Source organism: Rhododendron vialii, chromosome 13a (genome assembly GCF_030253575.1).
Source record: "Rhododendron vialii isolate Sample 1 chromosome 13a, ASM3025357v1".
Classification (NCBI taxonomy): Eukaryota; Viridiplantae; Streptophyta; class Magnoliopsida; order Ericales; family Ericaceae; genus Rhododendron; species Rhododendron vialii.
This window is the reverse complement of record NC_080569.1, coordinates 10261468-10281167: the sequence shown is the minus strand read 5'-3', so window position 1 is coordinate 10281167 and position 19700 is coordinate 10261468. Positions and strand designations below refer to the sequence as shown.

At 38.2% G+C, this 19700-nt stretch overlaps 1 protein-coding gene across 2 annotated transcripts; it reads left to right on the top strand.

The window, feature by feature from the left end:
• The first annotated feature begins 14371 nt into the window (after nt 1–14371).
• On the top strand, nt 14372–19376 carry LOC131314841 (tRNA-splicing endonuclease subunit Sen2-1). 2 transcript variants are annotated; one of them, XM_058343716.1, is made up of 2 exons: nt 14372–14625; nt 18403–19376. In XM_058343716.1, exon 2 carries the CDS (start codon nt 18464–18466, stop codon nt 19196–19198), a length of 735 nt encoding a protein of 244 aa, XP_058199699.1. In that variant the 5' UTR covers nt 14372–14625; nt 18403–18463; the 3' UTR covers nt 19199–19376. The 2 variants fall into 2 exon arrangements, with proteins under 2 accessions (XP_058199699.1, XP_058199700.1); XM_058343717.1 differs by having other exon boundaries at nt 14395–14625; nt 18440–19376.
• Nucleotides 19377–19700: the final 324 nt, after the last annotated feature.

Genomic DNA, 19700 nt, shown 5'->3' with positions numbered 1-19700 from the left:
TCGTACACTCTGAAAAGCAACACAACTCCACTACATTCTGTCAGCACTCCGTCTCCAACCCATCCGAAATACCGCGTTCTCAATACCCCAAGCACTTCTCCACTAATTTCTACCGACCCTAAGGCTCAGTTTGGATGTCCGTAATTTTTTTTTTAGGAATAGGAATTCGATTACCAGTAATTCGATACTATACTCAGAGTAATTCTATTCCGATGTTTGTTTTGGAAATATTCTAAAGTCAAACATTTTTTTTTATATTAATCAAGCTAGAAATATAAGATTCCCACGGAGGCCTGGTGGGAGGGATCAGATTCCTCCTGTATTCAGAAATGTGATTTCTCATGGATTGAAAGATCAGTAATCTCATTCTCATTTCCACTCTTCACAAACATAGGAATGTTTCGGAATTACATTTTCATTCCCTTTAAAATACCTGTCATCCAAACATAGCTTAAAGTAGTCCTAAAATATTCCAACAAAGCTCTGCCACGCAAACCCAAACACTCGCAAGTCACCTAACAAAGCTAGCTGAGGGCCACAGTGGGAACGGCCTCGCAATCCCCAGGATTGCATGTTTAATATCCTTATTTTACTTTTACTGCTTCAACGTTATTTTTTGTTTTTGGAGTTCTGATGCAGTAACGGTCTCACAGCCGTTGCTTTACAATCACGGCTGTAAGATCGCCATTTAAAAACAGACACGGGGTCCGCTTCTCGATAGCATGGCTGAGGTGACACATTTCCGAATTACCCAATACCCCCCCCCCCCCCCCCCCCCCCCAAAAAAAAAAAAAGGTCCAGCCTCACTGCCAAAATCATAGAAACAAGACAAGCAAACCGAAGCGTTACCGAACAACTTTTACACACAGTTTCGAATAACTCTTGTTGAAGGCAGAAGGTTAAGAATCGAATAAAACAAATGTTGAAGGCAAAAGGTTAAGAAGTCAGTAGTTTGTATAGTAGTAATTCCATGTGAGCTCAGCTAATTAAGCCAACAGGTTAAGAAGTCAGTAGTTTGTATAGTAGTAATTCCATGTGAGCTCAGCTAATTAAGCCAAGGACGTACCAAGCAAGCTAGACTTTTTTGTTTTAGGAGAGAGATGCCACGTACTTTTTGTTCCCCGGTAATCGGTATCCAATAAGCTTTTAATTTTGTGATGGAAGTGGTTTTGACTTTAACCGCATGTCGCACGATATGCAACCTGTCATTCTCTCTATATCCCATACCCTCATCTCCACCGCAAAACCGAACTTACTTTCTCTCTCCCCTTTTACGGATCGGGGGCGCTGCAGGCCGCTTCTTCTTGTTGTACATTCTGTAGGGTACAATTATAGTCGTTTAAAAATATTTTTTAATGGTCTGGATTTAAAGTAAACTCTTCCATAAAACTGTTTTCTCTTTTATGGAAGAGTTTATTTTAAATTCGAACTATTAATTACCGAGATCGACGGTCTGAATCCGTTCTACAGTGAATGAGTGTCTTGCAGTGTCCCCGAGTCCCCTACTTTTACAAGGTCAATTGCGTGTGGACCTGGTTAGTGGATAAAAGTCATTAAAATGATTATTCCTTAATTCTTTTTAATCTGTTTTCTTTATGTCAATCTACCTATCTCTTTACTGCTTCATTTTTCACACTCTCTATTTTTAATAATTGAACTTATTTTTTGCTTTTTAAATGTGGGTTTGTAATGTTATCCTTTTTTGTTAAAAACAATTTATATATATACTATAAAATGACGATGTTGCATCTTCACATATTGAATATAACAAAATATACTAACCAAAAAAAGTGTCAAAATCAACCTTGTTTGAATTGGTTTTTGAATTTTTTTTTGAAAAATAGTAAGAGTAATAAGTGTAGAGAGAAAGAGAAAAATATTGAAAGTAGGATGAATCTAGGGGAAATTTTTTTAAAAATTCTTTTTGAGTTGTAAAGCAAACAAAGCGTTTTAGTTAGCAAACAGTACAAAAGCATAAGCAGCCCCATGATAACCCCAAGGCATTGGCCTCGTGGTTTAGGTCTAGGACTTTGGAGTTTGCTTCCTCTTAAGTTATTTGGTTCAAACCTCATAGGAGCTGTCAACTCCTTTGAGGCTAAATCATGCAAAGCTTTGCTGCGGGTTTAATTGGGCTCCATGTAGGTGGACGGTAAGATTAGATCCCCCTAGATTCCCCATACTTTCAACATTTCTCTCTCTATCTCTCTTCACTTATTATCCCTACTATTTTTCAAAAAACTTTTCAAATATCAAACCAAACATAGCATAAATTTTTTAGTTAGCAAACAGTACAAAAGTATAAGCAGCCCCATGATAACCTCAAGGCATTGGCCTCGTGGTTTAGGTCGAGGACTTTGGAGTTTACTTCCTCTCAAGATCTTTGGTTCGATCAAAACTTCATAGGAGCTGTCAACTCCTTTGAGGCTAAATCATGCAAAGTTTTTCTGCGGTTTAATTGGGCTCCTTGTAGGTGGATGGTAAGATTAGATCCCTACGATCAATCGAAGTGCGCTTTAGCTAACCCGAAAAGCTAAGTTACAGAAAATAAGCAGCCTCATGATGCATATCAAATTCAAAAACCCGTGTCTAGTTAGGATCACCAGGCTGTATATATGAATATACTATATTTAATTGCGCTCCGAAAATTAATTTTTTTAACATTCCTATATTTCAATAGTGTCCGAATTTTCACATTATCTCTTTTCTTAATCGTAATTAATTATTTTAATTTTCTTTTGTGTGCACTACAATATTGTAATTCTATGTTTCGATTTTGTTTTAAAACATATAAAGGACAGTTGTGTAAACTGACATGCAGAAAGTTTCAACAAAAAAAGACAATTAATAAATGGAGAGTACGAAAATCAATTCCCTGAACTATGAGAGAGTCCGTTGACCTATTGAACTTTGTTGATGTAGTAATCGTCAATTTTTTCTTGGAGTCCAACGCTTTTTTTTTTTTTTTTAACACGAATTATTTTGACAGTTTGCAACTTGTGGTGAGGAGAGCTAGTCGTCTCTAACGGCAAACAAAGCAATTCTCTTAGATTTTCTGATTCACAATGCTAAATTGAAAAATCCTAAGAACTCTAGTTGATCGGTTTAACTTATCATTCATGTCGACCAAAACAAGAAAAAGACTTATCATTAATTCAAGCATCTTTTTTAGTTCAATATCTATCATACCAAAAATCATATCCGGTCCCTCTGAAATCTCCGATCAACCCCAAAGTCGCGATAGTCACGAAATTAAGGTGCTTGGATTCTTAACTACGGGCGGGCGGGGCTATAGACCAAAGTCGCGATAGTCACGAAATTAAGGTGCTTGGATTCTTAACTACGGGCGGGCGGGGCTATAGACCAAGACCAAGACCAAAAAATATACTCGACGTATGGTTGGAGTTTTCCTTCTTGATGTTCTGGCAGCGCAGATTTTAATTTGCAAGTGAGAGAAGTGTACGACAAAGACCAAGACCAAAGTACTCCGTACCGAACATTCTTGACTAGAGACAAGGAAGAATTTAATTAATTTCACACTAATTTCTGTTTTTGGCGGCCGAGAAAACCCAGATTAGGCAACCTCAACTTTTTTTCCTTCCATACAGTGGCTTTTTTATTGTAACTTTTGACACTCATTTACAGAATTTTGAAGGGTGCGACAAGAAAGAGAGTGATCAAATGATAATCATGAGACATAAGAAGAGATTTTCTATGAACAACTTTTCTACGATTAGGCCCGGCCGTCATTGGGCTTGAATCTGATTCCTCGGAATATCCGAATCCATAACTCCAATCGGATAATCCGAATGCTAATCGGATCGGTATCCGAATTCGGCTCATAAAAATAATAGGTCTTGAGATTGAGATGATTCTAGAATAAATACTCCATTGGATTAAGACTAAAATAGTCTAGTTCTTTGGTTTTGTTTCGTCCGTCTGTTTAGGCCGGTCTTTGTTCGCAAGTTGGGTTCGGTTTCTGTCCCGGCGGTTTTCCCCCTCGGGGTTTTGTTCCTGTCTGGTTTCTTCAGATCTGGTACCTGATTTCCATCGGGTTTTATGCTGTCTTTGATATGAATATCTGCCATCCCAAGGCGTCTGATGTCTGAGTACTAGGTCCACTTAAACCGATCCTTGTTGATTACGGTGTGGATCGAGCGATGGCTCTTGCTTAGGTGCTAGACATCATCTTCGTCTCTTTTCGTTAATTTTAGGACTTGGTTGTGTTTCTGTATCTCTACATTCGGATGGGAATCTGTAATTGCCATATAGCCTGATTTGTATTCAGTGCTAATCTGTAGATGCCATATGGCTTGTTTAAATGAATATGCCTCTTCTGTAGACAAAAAAAAAGAGATTACGACTAAATAATAATAATATAATTCGGATTAGATTCGGATTTGGATTACTAAAATCGAATATACCACATTCGAATTAAGATTGGATTTGAGCTATTATTGTATCAGAGGTGCTACTAGTACAGATTTAATATCTGTACCAATGCGTACAAACCCCTTTTTGGGCCTGTTTCAGGTCTTAAAAAAATGATCAGAGTCGCTCATTTTGTTTATGGTCATTGCAAAAAATAAGCTCAATCAGGTATCGGTAAGGGCGTTTACAAATCATCCAACTTTGTTTCAGAATTCAAGCATGAATTCTGAAGCAAAGTTGGATGTTTTTGTAAATGCCTTCACCAATACCGGATTGAGCTTATTTTTTGCAAGGACCATAAGCAAAGTATTCTAAACCAAATGAGCGGCTTCGATCATTTTTTTGAAACCCAAAACAAGCCCAAAAGATGGTTTGTAGGCGCTGGTACAGATTTTTGTATATACTGCTATCATTTCTGTTTTCGTATTTGGATCCTATCGGATTTGGATGTCCATTAATAGGCCTAGCTACAATCACAAATTTACAACAAATCTCTCACATATTTTCTCTCCTAGAAGATGTATATTCTAATGGGGTGAACGTTACGCATACTCATCTGTGAAATAGGAGTATGCCAAGGAATGTAGTAGTAGTTGTCAAAAGTTAAACCCCACAGCTGGATTAGCCAATTAAGTAGGCAACCCTGAGACTGAGATTTAAGGGCTTGCTCATTTTTAGGTCTTTGTATGCAACTTTTGCATAGGCTTTGTCCCGGTTTTAATCGGCTCTCACTAATGGACGGTGAAATTGATCCTCTAGAGATTAGCTAGTCGAGAAATCCGTAACTTGATCCGGACAGTCCGAGATTAAAAAAAAAAAAAACAGAATGCACTATAGAAGAGTATCTGGTTTCCATTTCCTGTGAGACGGGGGTTCAAGACAGGCCCACACGGTTATGCGTTGTGAGCACAAAAGAAATATCTTTGATTGTTTCATTCAGCGAACAGGTTTTTCCCGTTTCAGACCGCTAGCCCGCCCATCACCAGTGACACGAGCTAAAGTCCTCGTTAGCTTGCTTTGATTTCTCATTTTGTGCGTGACTTTGGCCAAGGAAACAGTTGAATCGGGTAGCTACCAATTGAAAATTAGAGCTTCTATGGGTCCCGCCAGCCATGAATTGTCTCAAATACGTACACGAGATCTTTTTTTGGCCAAAACGACATGATAAACAGATTTAAGGTTTTAATATTATGAGTGTGTACTCTTACGATATGAAGATCGACAACCTGAAAATTATAGTCCAATATGGAAAGATGTGTAATTTTCGGATCAAAAGATAAAATACTTCATCCGAAAATTATGCACGGAAGTACTTTATATTGTCATTTCTATTTTCAATTTCAAAACAAATATATATATTTGCCATGATGAAAAAAAAATCATATTTGAACCTTAATTTTGAAGAGTTAATAAGCTCTATGGAGCAAGAGAATCAAAAACCTCACAATGACGAAAGCCACGTGATACCCAAGTATAGATTTTCAAGAGGTTTTGGGCTTTTATGCTTTAATCTGGACATTTGTAGGCCTCTAGGTGTTTGGGCGTCATGCCCTTTGGCGGTATGGCTTTGCCCTTTAATTCAACTTTGGTTGAATTCTCCTCCTCTCACCACCCACCACCACCCCCCATCTTAAGTTTTATTGATGAGCAACGCTAAAAGAAAACTTAAAAATAGAATTCCGAACACAACTCCCCCCCACCCCCATCTTGGATGTACCTTTATCAAGTTCCCTAATAAATTGTTATTTTTGCCGATCAAAAAAACCACCCAAGTAATTTATTGATGAGCAATGCTAAAAGAAAACTTAAAAAAAGAATTCCGAACACAACTGCATCCAACGCCATTCGATGCACATAGACCATAGTCCACACGCATCGAACGGTTCCGAACACTCTGAAGTTGTGTTTGTAGTCTTTCTGTTCATTTGATTTTGCCTTCCGGTACTAATTTCATCATAGATTGAGGAAAAGTACACTAGGATTGTGAGAAAAACACGCGTCAAATGGTTTGAAAACAAGTGAGTTTTGTAGGCCACAGGGGTCGTTATCTGCGTAAAATTCAAACGACAAAATTGTCATGTTTTAGTCTCCTGAAAGTCTCAATACGCTAGTTGAGTTAGGTTCGGCTTGACCTGTCCGTATTGGTAGAGGAACGTGCTATGAATTTATATGGAGTATTTTTTTAAGTGCTAAAGCAAGGGAAAAGCCATGAAAATGGAAGACACATTCAACAAATTTCCAGAGACAAGAAATTTATTAGTAATTTAGTAGGGAGATATTCTATTCAATTTGAACCCTTCAAGTAATTGATGAAGGTTTCCCAGTTGGGGGGCTTTCAAATCACTATCAACCGAGTCAAAGAAGGGATATATTGTGAAGACGTTTTGTACGCAGCACAATTTCTATTTGCTTTCCAACCCCTTGAATCCGTTGAAGGGTCCACAGCTAAGAAGCACGGATATGTCTACTGGCTTCACGTATCCGTGTCCAACACGTGTCGGTCGCGAACAAGACACGACACAACACGACACTCTCCGGACACGTATTCTACATTAAATACTTGTCCAATGTTTAGACACATTGTTGATATACTCTAGTCTAGGACATGTTGAAAAGAGTACTCTTGGAACATGATAAGGGCTCATTAAAATGCCTCCGATGTTTATATGAAATCATAACACACCTCTATAATACAAATACGCTTGATATTTGACATGTCCATGTCCTAATTTTCGGAGAAGTGATGTGTTCGTGTGTCGGTGTTGTGTTGTATCCGATCCCGTATTCGTGTCCGTGCTTCTTAAGTTCAGGGAGGGAGGGGGGGGGGGGGGGGGGGGGGGGGGCGGGGGCGGCGGCGGCGGTGTGGTTGTGCAATTTTGATGGTCAATTGCACCATCAAAAACTATCATTGAAGACGCAGAACCAAGAAAGGAGGGACGAGGGGTGAGTACTATGGTTTTTTTTGTAGATGCAGTTAGTTCACATAGAAGCCAGGACCTCCAGTCTCCATACCACGCCAACTTTCGGCATACGTCGAGGATACGGCCACAATAAACCCCAAAGTCTATGTTCTCTAGATGCAAAATTAGTAGCTAATTAAATATGCTATCTAAATGGGTGATTGTTTTCCGAATGCGTAGATTGCTTATAGAATTCTATTGACTATGACTTCCCAAGAAAAGAAATTCTATCGACTATGCCTGTTTTTTTTTTTGCTAAGCGTTATCGACTATGCCTGTTACAATTGCATCCGCAGGAAATTTCAAAGTTAAAATCGATTAAATCTTGCGTTCAGTCAACTATAAATCTCAAAAAATGTTGAAAGGATTAACTATGTAACGCATTGAAAGTGAGAAGATGAATTAACTTAATTATGAGAGCTTTACTACTTTTGCTCATAAAAAGCGAGGAGAGTGAAGTATAAGTAATTGCCTATGAATAAATAGAATAATTATATCAATATTTTTGTGCTTGTGTTTTTATAATACATAGAAATTATATATAGAGAGCCCATTTAAAAATTTCATTTGGGCCTTCAAAAACTCTGCCTGCTCTAAACTAGTTAGCAAGCATTTTTCTCGAATGCTCTGATTGGATGAGAAGATAGCGTTAAGCATATTCTTTTTTCATGGATAACAAAACAAGAAGTGAATTCTTTGGACACACATGTATGCATTTCTTCTTATTTTCCTAACAAAACATACACACACACGGACGGGAATGGACCATAACAAACTTGATAGGACTCTCACCCCGCACAGAGAAGGGATAGGTTCTTTACTTTTTGTACGACATTTTCATTTCTATCTCTCTTTCTTTCCTTTAAATTTCCATCCGCAAACGTAAAATTCAAACATAGCATTAACACTAATTATAATCCATACCATAATACACAGTTCACAACGATTTCCTTAGGGTTCACAAGAACACAAGCCAAATGTAAAAGGTAATTCATTTTCACTCTCCCATTTTTTATAACCACGGTCCCTTTTCGACCGAAAAGGCGCGCATTATATGGCCATCTCATTGAATACCATAATGTTGCAGAAGTCCACCCCTAAGCACTACATCGACCCTATTGTCACAAAGGAAAAAAGCACACAATCGGCCACCACATTTTTTCAGGAATTGCAGGTCCTTTCATATACCCCATTAACTTGATTTACTAAAAGGCATCCAAAAGGGAAAATTTTCTTTTTGTCATTCTTCTTAGGATACCAACTCGTGGTAAGATAATGAAGGCAGATAGGCCCTCATCGGAAAGCAGCAGGATCAAGAATATCACAGCATACAAAAAGTTTAATTGAAGATTTCAAAAAAGTTCGTAATCCAGAATATTCTAGAGTGGAAAAGAAATATCGTAATCTAAGACTTGAATGGTACAAGGGAGAAAATTTGCGCGCAGATGTGCATGAAGAGAGCATTGTTGGCAATGAATCATCCATGCCCATGGTTATCCAAATGTCATTTCCAGAAGTCCTGCTTTCCAACAAAACATGATAATTTGGTTCACATTTACAAAAATCAAAGTAATATATTTTTATCCTAGATTAGTCCACCGTTCTTACCATGTTTCGGAAATCAGCATCAGTAAATGTACAGTAGCTCAACCTTTAATGGTGGTTCAAGAACATAAAAAAAGGCCATTAGAATAGAAGGCAGAGACTATATATTAGCAGAATCCTAAGACACTCGAATGTGCCATGAGGCCATAGAATAAGCAACAAACAGACCGATCATAGCACCGACCCCTCTAAATGGTAAATCGAGATCAAGAAATCGCTAATATCCACAATGAACAGATCTTGAGCATCCAAAAACAGTGCTGAAGTTTAGAACTCTTGCAGGCAATCTACCTCTTTCACAGTGCGACTGATGAAAAGATTGCATACTATTATAGAGGTTCCGTTTGGTTTGATTTGGTTTGTTAGCCTATTAACAAGGTTTTCAATACCACTTTCAAGCTAAGATCACAAGATTAAAGTTTTATGTCAAGGTCTGCACTTAGTATTGTGCCAAAGTGGGTGAAAATAATAGATATAAAATCTCGAAATACCAACTCGAGATTTACTAGACAACTTGATCTACTAGAGAGATGGCCAGGCGAACGGATACCCACCGAATTCGTCTTCCATGTGAAACTAGCACAAGGTTTCGTTCCACTAAAGTTCTTGTTTTTATAAGTAGTAGTTATTTGAAGTGATGTTTATGGAGGGTGTATTAAATAGTATTTGATTTGGATGAGGTATTAAAAAGGGGATAAGATACTACTTGGTTTGGATGGAGGATTAAATGGGGGTATAAGAAAGGGGGATTGATGTAAAAAAAACTCTTAAATGACTTTTTTGCCCTTATGCAGTGTTTTTTGACAAAATTTGTTAGTGTCATTATGATTAGAATAAATACTTATTTACCATTAAATTTTGATAAAATGAATTCATTTAAACTAAAAAATGTTAAAAGCCTTACAAATTTCGAATTTTTTTAAAAAAAAAACGAAATTCATAAAATTAGTTTTGTCCTATTCTGTAAACTTTAATTTTTTGTTATGATTTTTTTTTTAAATCGGATTTATATGGTTCATTAGTTTGAAAGTAATTTAATTATAGCGGCAGTTGAAGCATATGGTTCGTAGGTTGAACAACTTTGTTAGGCAAATTTTTTCAATAAATAAGTCTCATTTTTTCTTCATATCATCCCACATATCATCATTCTAATTTGTGTTTTCATATTCTCCTTATTTTTTTCATCAGTTGAATGGCACGCCAGACTTGGAGCGAGAAGGAGGAGTTGCTCGAAAATCTTACGAGTAGTCGCTTTGTACCATTGTAATGTAATGTATCTCAAGTAATGTAATGTATCTTCATTTCCAAAATCTTGAAAATAAATGTACAAACTTCATTCGGAATGAAATACAAGTGCCGACAAAAACGAACCAACAAAGCCTAATGAAAAATATAAAATATGGTGAAAATCAACAAGTTTTTTACATGGTAGAAGCTACCTAATCAACCCTCCTCCTTTTCTCCGGGTTTGGGACCGGCTGTGTACTAAGAATTGCACAGGCGGAGTTAAAAACTTGTTTATGGCTGAGATATTTGTTCCATTGGCACACAATGCACCACTTGAATGGACCTTATGTTGCCGAACGGTCGTTAACCGTTAACCCGTTGACCCTCACAAGTGTCCTACCAAGTTAGTGTCTAGCCTTGAAATGTTTGTATATATCATCATAGCCACACACAAAAAAACAAAAAACAAAAATGGGACTGCGTAGATTTTTGAATAGCAAATGACTTGCATTAACAGTCAAGAAGCCAAGCAAACAATGCATTAGAAGCACAAAATGCAACAATGCTGCACAAAACAATGCAGCAGCAACACCAAGCAGTTGAAAACCTGCATTTTATGCACTAGTTTTTGCTCACACACCCCCACTAGGTGTATCTAGTTTGGCACAAATCTGCCTCAGATTTTGAAAACCAAAACCTGCATTTTGAAGTACAAAACCATATTCATGGACTGGAAATCGAATGGACTAAAACATGTTCAAGTAAAAACCATATATCTTTTAAGATCAGGAAAAAAAAGAAAAAGAAAGAACAGTTGCATGGACTGGTAAATTTGGTGACAATGTGCCTAACTAATTGGGTTGACAATGTGCCTAACTGCACTGCTAACTCACACACTCACTGACCTGCACTTGCACTTGCACAATTGCACACACAAAACTGATTGCTACGAACTGAATTCTAGGAATCGAAAACCCCTGCATAACAATCCAAACCCCCGATACCAAACTGATCTCTACAAAGTACAGAACTTATTCAGCAGCACAAACACAAACACAAAAACAAACACAAACACACATACAGCAACAGAACAAAGCATGAGACCATAGCCTTCTTTTATGACATTTGGCTTAGAAATTATTCATCATAGCCACTAGTTTACAACCTCATGCCAAAACTGCAAACAGAATCAGTCCAGCAAACAGAAACAAAACCCATGCCAAAACTGCAACCTCTACATGACCAAGTAACCTGCAAAAACAGCCCACAAACTGCCCATTGAACTAGCAACACAGTTGCCCACACAACTGAAACCAACTGCACAGAAAAGTGAAAGGAACAGATCAAGAAACAGGCCTGCACCTGCACACACACACTGACCCCTGCACCTGCTACAGTAGTTAACATAACCACCAACACAACTGCAGCATCTCAAAATTTTCATCATAACCACCAACAGAAATTAACATAAAACCATAGCCTTCATTTTTGGCACAGAAAATTTTCATCATAGCCACGAGTTTACAAAATTACAAAATAGCCCAGCTAACACATGAAAACAGCCCATGAACTACCAACACATTCCCCCTTCACAATACCCCATGCAAACAGGCCCTTGAGGTGTTATTAAGTTATACCTCCAATTCCGCTTGAAATTGGACAATTTCACCCCTCTTTATCCCCATTCTCAACCCCCTATTTGCTGGGTTTTTTGATTTAGCAGGAAAAACAAAAAGAAGAAGAAGAATAGAAAATCGGAGAGAGGGAAGATGAAGTGTTCCAAATTTTTTAAAAAATATGGTTAAAAAATTAAGTATTCTAAATTTCAATCTGTTTGAACCAGTGGAAAGATTTTAATTTTCTGATCATTTTATCCTAAATGGTCATAATTAAATTTTGACTCGAGGGCTCTCGTTAATTAACCCTAAGAAAGTCGTAGAATCAAATATCTCTTACGGCTAATCAACAAAAGTCATAGAGTCAAAATTTAATTATGGTCATTTAGGATAAAATGATCAGAAAACTAAAATCTTTCCACCCGTTCAAACGGATTGAAATTTGGAACACTTAATTTTTCAACCTCTTTAGACAGTTTATATAGTACTAAAAAATATGGTTAAAAAATTAAGCATTCCAAATTTCAATCCGTTTGAATCGGTAGAAAGATTTTAGTTTTCTAATCATTTTATCCTAAATGATCATTATTAAATTTTGACTCTAGGGCTCTCGTTAATTAGCCCTAAGAAAGTCGTAGAATCAAATATCTCTTAAGGCTAATCAACGAGAGCCATAGAGTCAAAATTTCATTATGGACATTTAGGATAAAATGATCAGAAAACTTAAATCTTTCCACCCGTTCAAAAGGATTGAAATTTGAAACATTTAATTTTTTTTAAAAAACCAAATTTTATAAAAAAAATTGTTTAATAATAATACTAAATTCGTTAATTTGTTAGTAGAATACTTGTGAAAGAATAATTAAATTTGTAATTACATAGAACACTTAGTACATAATTAATTTAGGGACTGCACAAGGGCAAAAGGGTCATTTGACAGCTTTTATATCATCCACTTTTCCTTATACCACCTATTAATCCTCCATCCAAACAAAGTATTATTTAATTTCCATTCTCTAATACCCCATCCAAACAACCTACTATTTAATTCTCCCTCTATAAATATCACATCAATGTGGGTCATTCCTTATTAACTAATACTCCATACTATCTTATCCCCCTTATTAACTAATACCCCCAATTTTTTTCCCGCATCCAAACGGTCCGTAACGTCCAAACCCATCTATGAGCATAAATTTGAGTAAAAGTTTCATAAATGACAGAGTTGTAAATTGTGAGGAGCCAAACAAGCCTTCAAAAAATTTGAGTTCTATGATGAAAATTTGGGTAGAACTCAATTTGGTGTGAGTTTGGGTCGAGGGCTGAATGAAGTTTAGGACCTGTTTGGATGGGGTATTGCAAAAGGGATTCCACAATCCCCCCGTTTAGTACCTGGGCCCCACCCGAATACCTCGTTTGGCAAGTCAAAAGGCAGGGGGATTTCTCATCACCCCTCTTCCACAACACCGGCTAATACCGGCTGAGGGAGTCTTACCGATGGGTAGGGTTGGACCTGTTGTTGTGGAATCCTCCCTAATCCCCCTCCATTTAGGACGATTGTATCCCTCCTAATCCCGCTTCCCAACCGCCAGGTACCCATTTCCTGTCGCTACTCTTTTCCGCACTGGTTGTTTGAAGCAGCAAGAGGTTTGTGGCGATTTGGGGGCTTTTTGGGTCAATTTCATCTGGATTCAGTGAGGTATGCTTTGAATTTTTGGGGCTTTCTATCTCTACTCTTCCCGCACGTGTTTCTGTTACTGTTTCGATTCCATGGCTGTTTAGGGTTCGATTTTGTTAGCATGGATTTCGAGTGTATTCATGGGTTTCGATTCCATAGTATTTCGATTCCAGATTTTATGGAGTGTTTTGTGGGTTTTCGATTCCATGGCTGTTTAGGGTTCGATTTTGTTTTGTGGATTTAGACTGTATGAATCGGTATTTGATTCCAGAGGATTTCGAGTGCACTTGCACAATTTCTTTATCATCACTAGTGGCTATGATGACATTGCTCTGAGCCAATGGGCAGGCAGTACTTGTGGATACTTGTAGTTTTCAACTGTGTTTGTTTGTGGCAGATCAGTGTGTGTGTGAGTTACAACTGTAGTGCAGTGTCTGAATTTGTGCAAGTGCAAATCAGTGTGTGTGTGTGAGTTACAAGTGCAGTGCAGTATCTGCAATTGTGCAAGAGCAAATCAGTGTGTGTAACTTACAAGTGTAGTTTTGTGGATGAAATTGTGCAAGTCCAGGTCAGTATGGGTGTGGCTTTGGTGTGGGTTAGGCCACTAATTTCTGCACATGATCATAATTGTTGGCTAGGGCAATGATGAAACAATTTAACAAAATTGTTGTAGCCAAGAGTACCCTATGATTCCCATAATATTGTTTGAGCCCAATATTATTATCCCATGCCTTTGGTTCTTTTTCTTTTTAGAGTAATACCAGATGAAGCTATTACTCAAATTTCAGTAAGGGCCGTAGATGCTCTCTGTCAGCCCAAATGCACATCCGCATCTCCCTCTCTCTCCCTCTTTCTACACCAAAGTAGCGAGCCAACCCAAAAAAAAAAACCTTCGTTTCCAGCCTCATTGAAATTGCCTGAGGAGACGGAGCAACAGTTACTCGTTGAAACACACGACGAACTGTTCACTCGCCTCCTTCCTCCCGCCAAATCTGGAGCCTCATTTGGCGCCAAAATGGAACGGAACATACAGCCACAACTGATCCTCATTCTCTCTCCCTCATCAGCCCTCTCTTCCATCGTTGAATCTCATCTCCGGTAAACACTGAAGGTATTCTTGTTTCTCTCCCATCTCCCTAGACAGTTTTTTTTGTTTTGGCTTTTGATATACTGTGTGAAATTAGTAATGAAGTAGGCATGTATGTGTTGGTGACGATTTCACCATTCCCTCTGTATGATTTTGTGGTTGGTTCAGTGAAGTTTAGGTTCTGCCTACAAGGTGTTTGTGATAAGGTGCCAATGACATTTTGCTAGTGAAAGGACCACTAAATGCTACACAACTCCTACAGGTCTAGGTTTTATGGTTTTTGGTATTCACTGGGAAGCCCAAGGCTGCTTTTTTTTTTTTTTTTCACTATAATATTGGTAATGAAATAGGCATATATGTGTGGTGTGTACAACAGTGGTTTGTATGAGTTCACCTCTCATTGTGTATTAGAATCTCAGGGTCTATTGATGCAAGCAGGACCTTGACATGCTCCAGACCACTATTATAATGGAGTTGGCCAAAGAAATGCCATTTGTGATTTGAAAACCTTTTGCCCTAGTATTTGGATCACATTTATCCTAGATGGCGCACATAAGGATAATACTGTGGATTTGAAATTCCATTGAAACAAATCAATTGAAAGGACCTGGTCTCCAGGGAGCATATAATCCAAGACCTGGTCCCAAATAATCTTTAAACTGGACAATAAGAAACTGCAGGGTTGTTCCTTTTGTTTTTTTCAGCTGTACAATGAGGCTATAATGCTAGATGCCTTAATGCAGAACTGGGTTGCACAACATGCACCCAATTGCTATCCAGCCAACAATACTGTAGAAACCTAGTTGGAACTGTTGACAAACTGAAGATTGTGGGGGAGAAAGAAAAGGCATATCAACAAAACGATATGTAGCCCATAAAAAGAAGGAACATGATATCAATAGGGTCAGTCGATTCTTCTCCCACTATTTCATGGAAACGATAAGTTAAAGCCTGATCAAGTTCACCATCACATCCCTTCAAACCTTAAACTGAATGATGACCTCACCAGCGGAATCTCCGAAGCTCATAAAGTATAACCATACTTGCTGTTTAGACATGGCTTCCACTCAGGCTGAGAAATTGTCAATTTAGAAAAACCTTTTCTTCAAACACTTAACATCTAACCACTCACTTGCCTCAAAACTAAAATCAAACAACTCATTAGAGAAATCATTGAACAGAATTGGGCATGAATCCACCCATCATAGATTGCTTGGGAGTATTCTCATCGGAAATAAGGTCGTTAAACCACGTGATAGCCGAAGTAGTTTGTTGAATATGAGTTCTGAATTTGATACCACTCTTATTCCAGACTTTAATTGCCCATCTGCTTTCCACAAATACCATCTTTGTAATCAGTTTCGGAATGAGGATGATGTTGGTCTGATTGAGTTCACTGATGCTCATTTCATCCTCAAAGAAATTGCGATAGGCTCTCCATACATAAAACTTCAGTGTCCCAAAACTTTTGATAGAAGTGGCCTAGGAAGCCGTCGGGGCCAGGAAACTTAAGAGGACCAAGTAGAAAAACTGCCCTGTCAATTTCCTAATTCACGACCTGTTTGCACAACTGTTCATTTGCAGAAAGAGAAATATGCAATAGAAAGAACGGAATTAATTACATCAGAAAGATACACTTGATCTACATCAGAAAGTGAGAGGAAATAAGTTTTAACAATCTTAGAAATCTTGGAAGCAGAGGAAACACAAATACCATTTTCATCTTTGAACTGAATAATTTGGTTCCTTTGTCTTCGCTGGAATGCTGTGAGTGAAAGAACTTCATATTTCTGTTCCCAAATCTGAGATAGTTTAGTTTTTCCTGTTGATCCTCTTGCTCCCAAATTTTATCCGATTCATCAATCAACCCCTATTCCTCTGATTTGGACTCTACCGAGAGCAGCTCAGCTTGGATTGAGGCTAATTTCTCCTTGAGTTCAGCAACTTGATTTTTGAAGCCCCAAACTTGGACTCATGCCACCTTTTCGGCTCTTCCTTGCATTGCTATAGCTTCTTTGACACTTGGATAATACTCGGACCTGTGACTGGAAGTCCCCATTGCTCTCCTATAATAGAACCACAATCTACTTCTGTTGTCGACATAGATTCAAAACGGAAGGGTTTTGGGCCCTTATCAGTAGGCTTTATTGATATGCTCTAGAATGGCTTCTTGGCCAGAGCGATTGTTGTATCAATAAAGCCTACGCGCTAATTGGAGGGAGACCTTCCCTCAAGCGATAAAGCCTATGCGCTAATTGGAGGGAGACCTTCCGCGCTAATTGGAGGGAGACCTTCCCTCAAGCGATAAAGCCTACGCGCTAATTGGAGGGCGACCTTCCCTCAAGCGATAAAGCCTACGCTAATGCCCTAGACACGATCAAGTGCCATATCTAGTACACCTTTTTGCAGAAAATTTAGTAGCTTGCCCCAGCTATTAAGTCAAGAAAAGAAACCACAGAAATCACTTTCAAAGATGACCTTATAATCTTTGGTGAAACAAATTGTTAGGTTGTTGAGAAATCTACCAAACCAACAAACACACAACGTGCGAAGAACAATCAAACAAGAAATAAAGAATATAAGACACATAGATTTTAACGTAGTTTCCCAATCGTGTAGTTAAGTACATCACAGCTCACGCTAGTTTTCACTATGTATCGAATGAAGAATAAGGTATAAGTTACATCAGCTGCGTATGGGAAGTATTTATAACTTAAGATTTAAATCATCAAGCACCACAATACCCCAGTTTAGGTCGAACCCCAAGTAGTCAGCAAAATGCAAATCAAACCAAATCAGGCTTTACAAACCCAATAAACTATTCAATTTGGGGGAAATGTGTACCGTATGTGGTGGAGTTTTAATATCCCATCCAGAATTCTTTATGAATTGGCGTCGTCTTCTACTTAGATATTAAATTCTTTCCACCGGCAGTAGAAAACCCCACTTTTCCACCACCGCATTTTTTGGTCCTACCGTGTGTTTATTGTTGATCTGAACTGTTCATCTTGTAGACCTCACCAATAGTGTATCCATGCAAAAAATAAACTTGATTGGATATCGATAGGAGTATCACAAATTAAATTTTGCTTTGTAAAATCGATAGTTTATCTTTATTATTATTGACAGAAATCATATCGTCCATTTTATAAACCAAAATTCAAATTTTGATATACCTATCGACTTCCGATCAAGCTGATTTTTTGCATGGCAATACTATATTGCGGGTATTAAAATATGAACGATTCAAATCACAACAATATACACTCGGTGGGGCCCATAATAGGCGGTGGCGGAAAAGTGGGGTTTTACACCGGCGGTGGATAGAATTTATTCTCTTCTACTTATTAGCAATACTTCCCTTCAACAGGATATAAGTAATGAATTTCCTTGGAGGAGAATCAAATGTTTTGGACGTGCCTAGAACTTGATTTGTGGATTTATCACAAAGTTGAAAATAATATGATCGCTTATTGGCTACCATTCGGTTTCCATCTTTCTAAAGAAAACCTTCCACTAATTAAGATAAAGAAAAACTTTACCTATGGACATGTTTTAAATTTTAATGCTTATGGTAAGCCTGCGGAAGAATAATGTACGGCAATATTTTGTTTACTTGCTTATCGGCAGATGCATTGTATGTTGATAATAAAACAAAAGGATTGTATGGCAATGACTCTAAAACAGATGAAAATGCAAGCACAGAGCGAGGCATGTAGGATTTCAGAACACTTGACAACATTGCTTGCAACCTTACGTCTTTGATGAATTTCACCTTCTAAAACATGCTTTCATGTTCAGTGATTTCTTTTGGCTGCTGTCTTGGTTTACCTTCAAGTTATTCCTAAGGTACTGAAGTTTAATGGGGCCACGATGGAAGGGAAAGGGATCGGAAGCTAAAGCTCTAGCTGATCCAATGTCAAAGATAGTCTCTCAGCTTAAATCAACTCTTATCCAATCAGATTCTCATGGTCTACTTTCCGGATGCAGTATTCTTCTTGAAGTGGAAACAGAAGAACAAACTGAACTTCTCAATCGTGCATGTTTCGGTCGACCCATTGTCACCGCCCAGAAGGATAAGCAGTGGTTTCAGCTGGGTATGGAGGAAGCCTTTTACTTGTATTACAATCTGAAATGTCTCAAAATCGTGGGCGAAGGCAAATGTACCAAAAACGAAGACGAACTATGGAACTACATGAAATCCAAGAGAGAAACATTCCCAGATTTTCTCAAGGCTTACACCCATCTGCGTACAAGAAATTGGGTGGTACGATCAGGATCTCAATATGGTGTGGACTTTATTGCCTACCGTCATCATCCGGCTCTAGTGCATTCCGAATATGCCGTGCTTGTTTTATCAGAAGGACAAGGTAATGCGAATGGTCGGTTGAGGGTTTGGTCTGATTTTCAATGCACACTTAGACTTTGTGGGAGCGTAGCAAAGACATTGTTAGTTCTTCGCATTGATAGAAATGGTGTCGGTGAAGATTCTCCATCATGTTTGGAGAGTTATAGCGTTGAAGAGCGTACGATTACGAGGTGGAGTCCAGAGCAAAGCCGTGAAGATAAAACAATTGCTTCTTCACAATTGCTATAAACGGAACCAAGTGAGTTATATGGCATGTTTTTGAATTTCCTTTCTATGACGTTGCCCGTTAGAAGTCTATGCTTTCAAAACGTTGTGGGGGTTATCCGTAAGTTGTGAGGACGACCCTTGAGATTTTCATTACCATTTGCTTTATTTAATCCTGGCTACCCGTGAAGTCTTTTTTTTCTTTTTTCCCTCCTTTTTAGAGGGCTACATGGGAAGTTTCTTTGCACGTGAAATGATGAACACCCAAGTACCCAACCTTAGATGTTATTCTTTCTTTCTTTTTTCTACTCAGTTTATGGGCCAGTTTGCGCACACCTCACAAGAAATTATATTCTTGTGCCTGATACAAAGAATCGAACCCTGATCAATTGTGTCGGAAGCAAAGCTGCCAACCCATTATTGGGACTAACACACCAACTTTACATATCATTCAATCCTGCAATTATGAGTCTTAGTGGAATCTAGGGAGAGCAGCATTACTTTCAATTGAGATATTATTTGTTAC

Excerpts from the sequence above, each read along its gene's own strand:
- LOC131314841 (XM_058343716.1), top strand. The coding sequence starts at position 18,464 with ATGGGGCCACGATGGAAGGGAAAGGGATCGGAAGCTAAAGCTCTAGCT.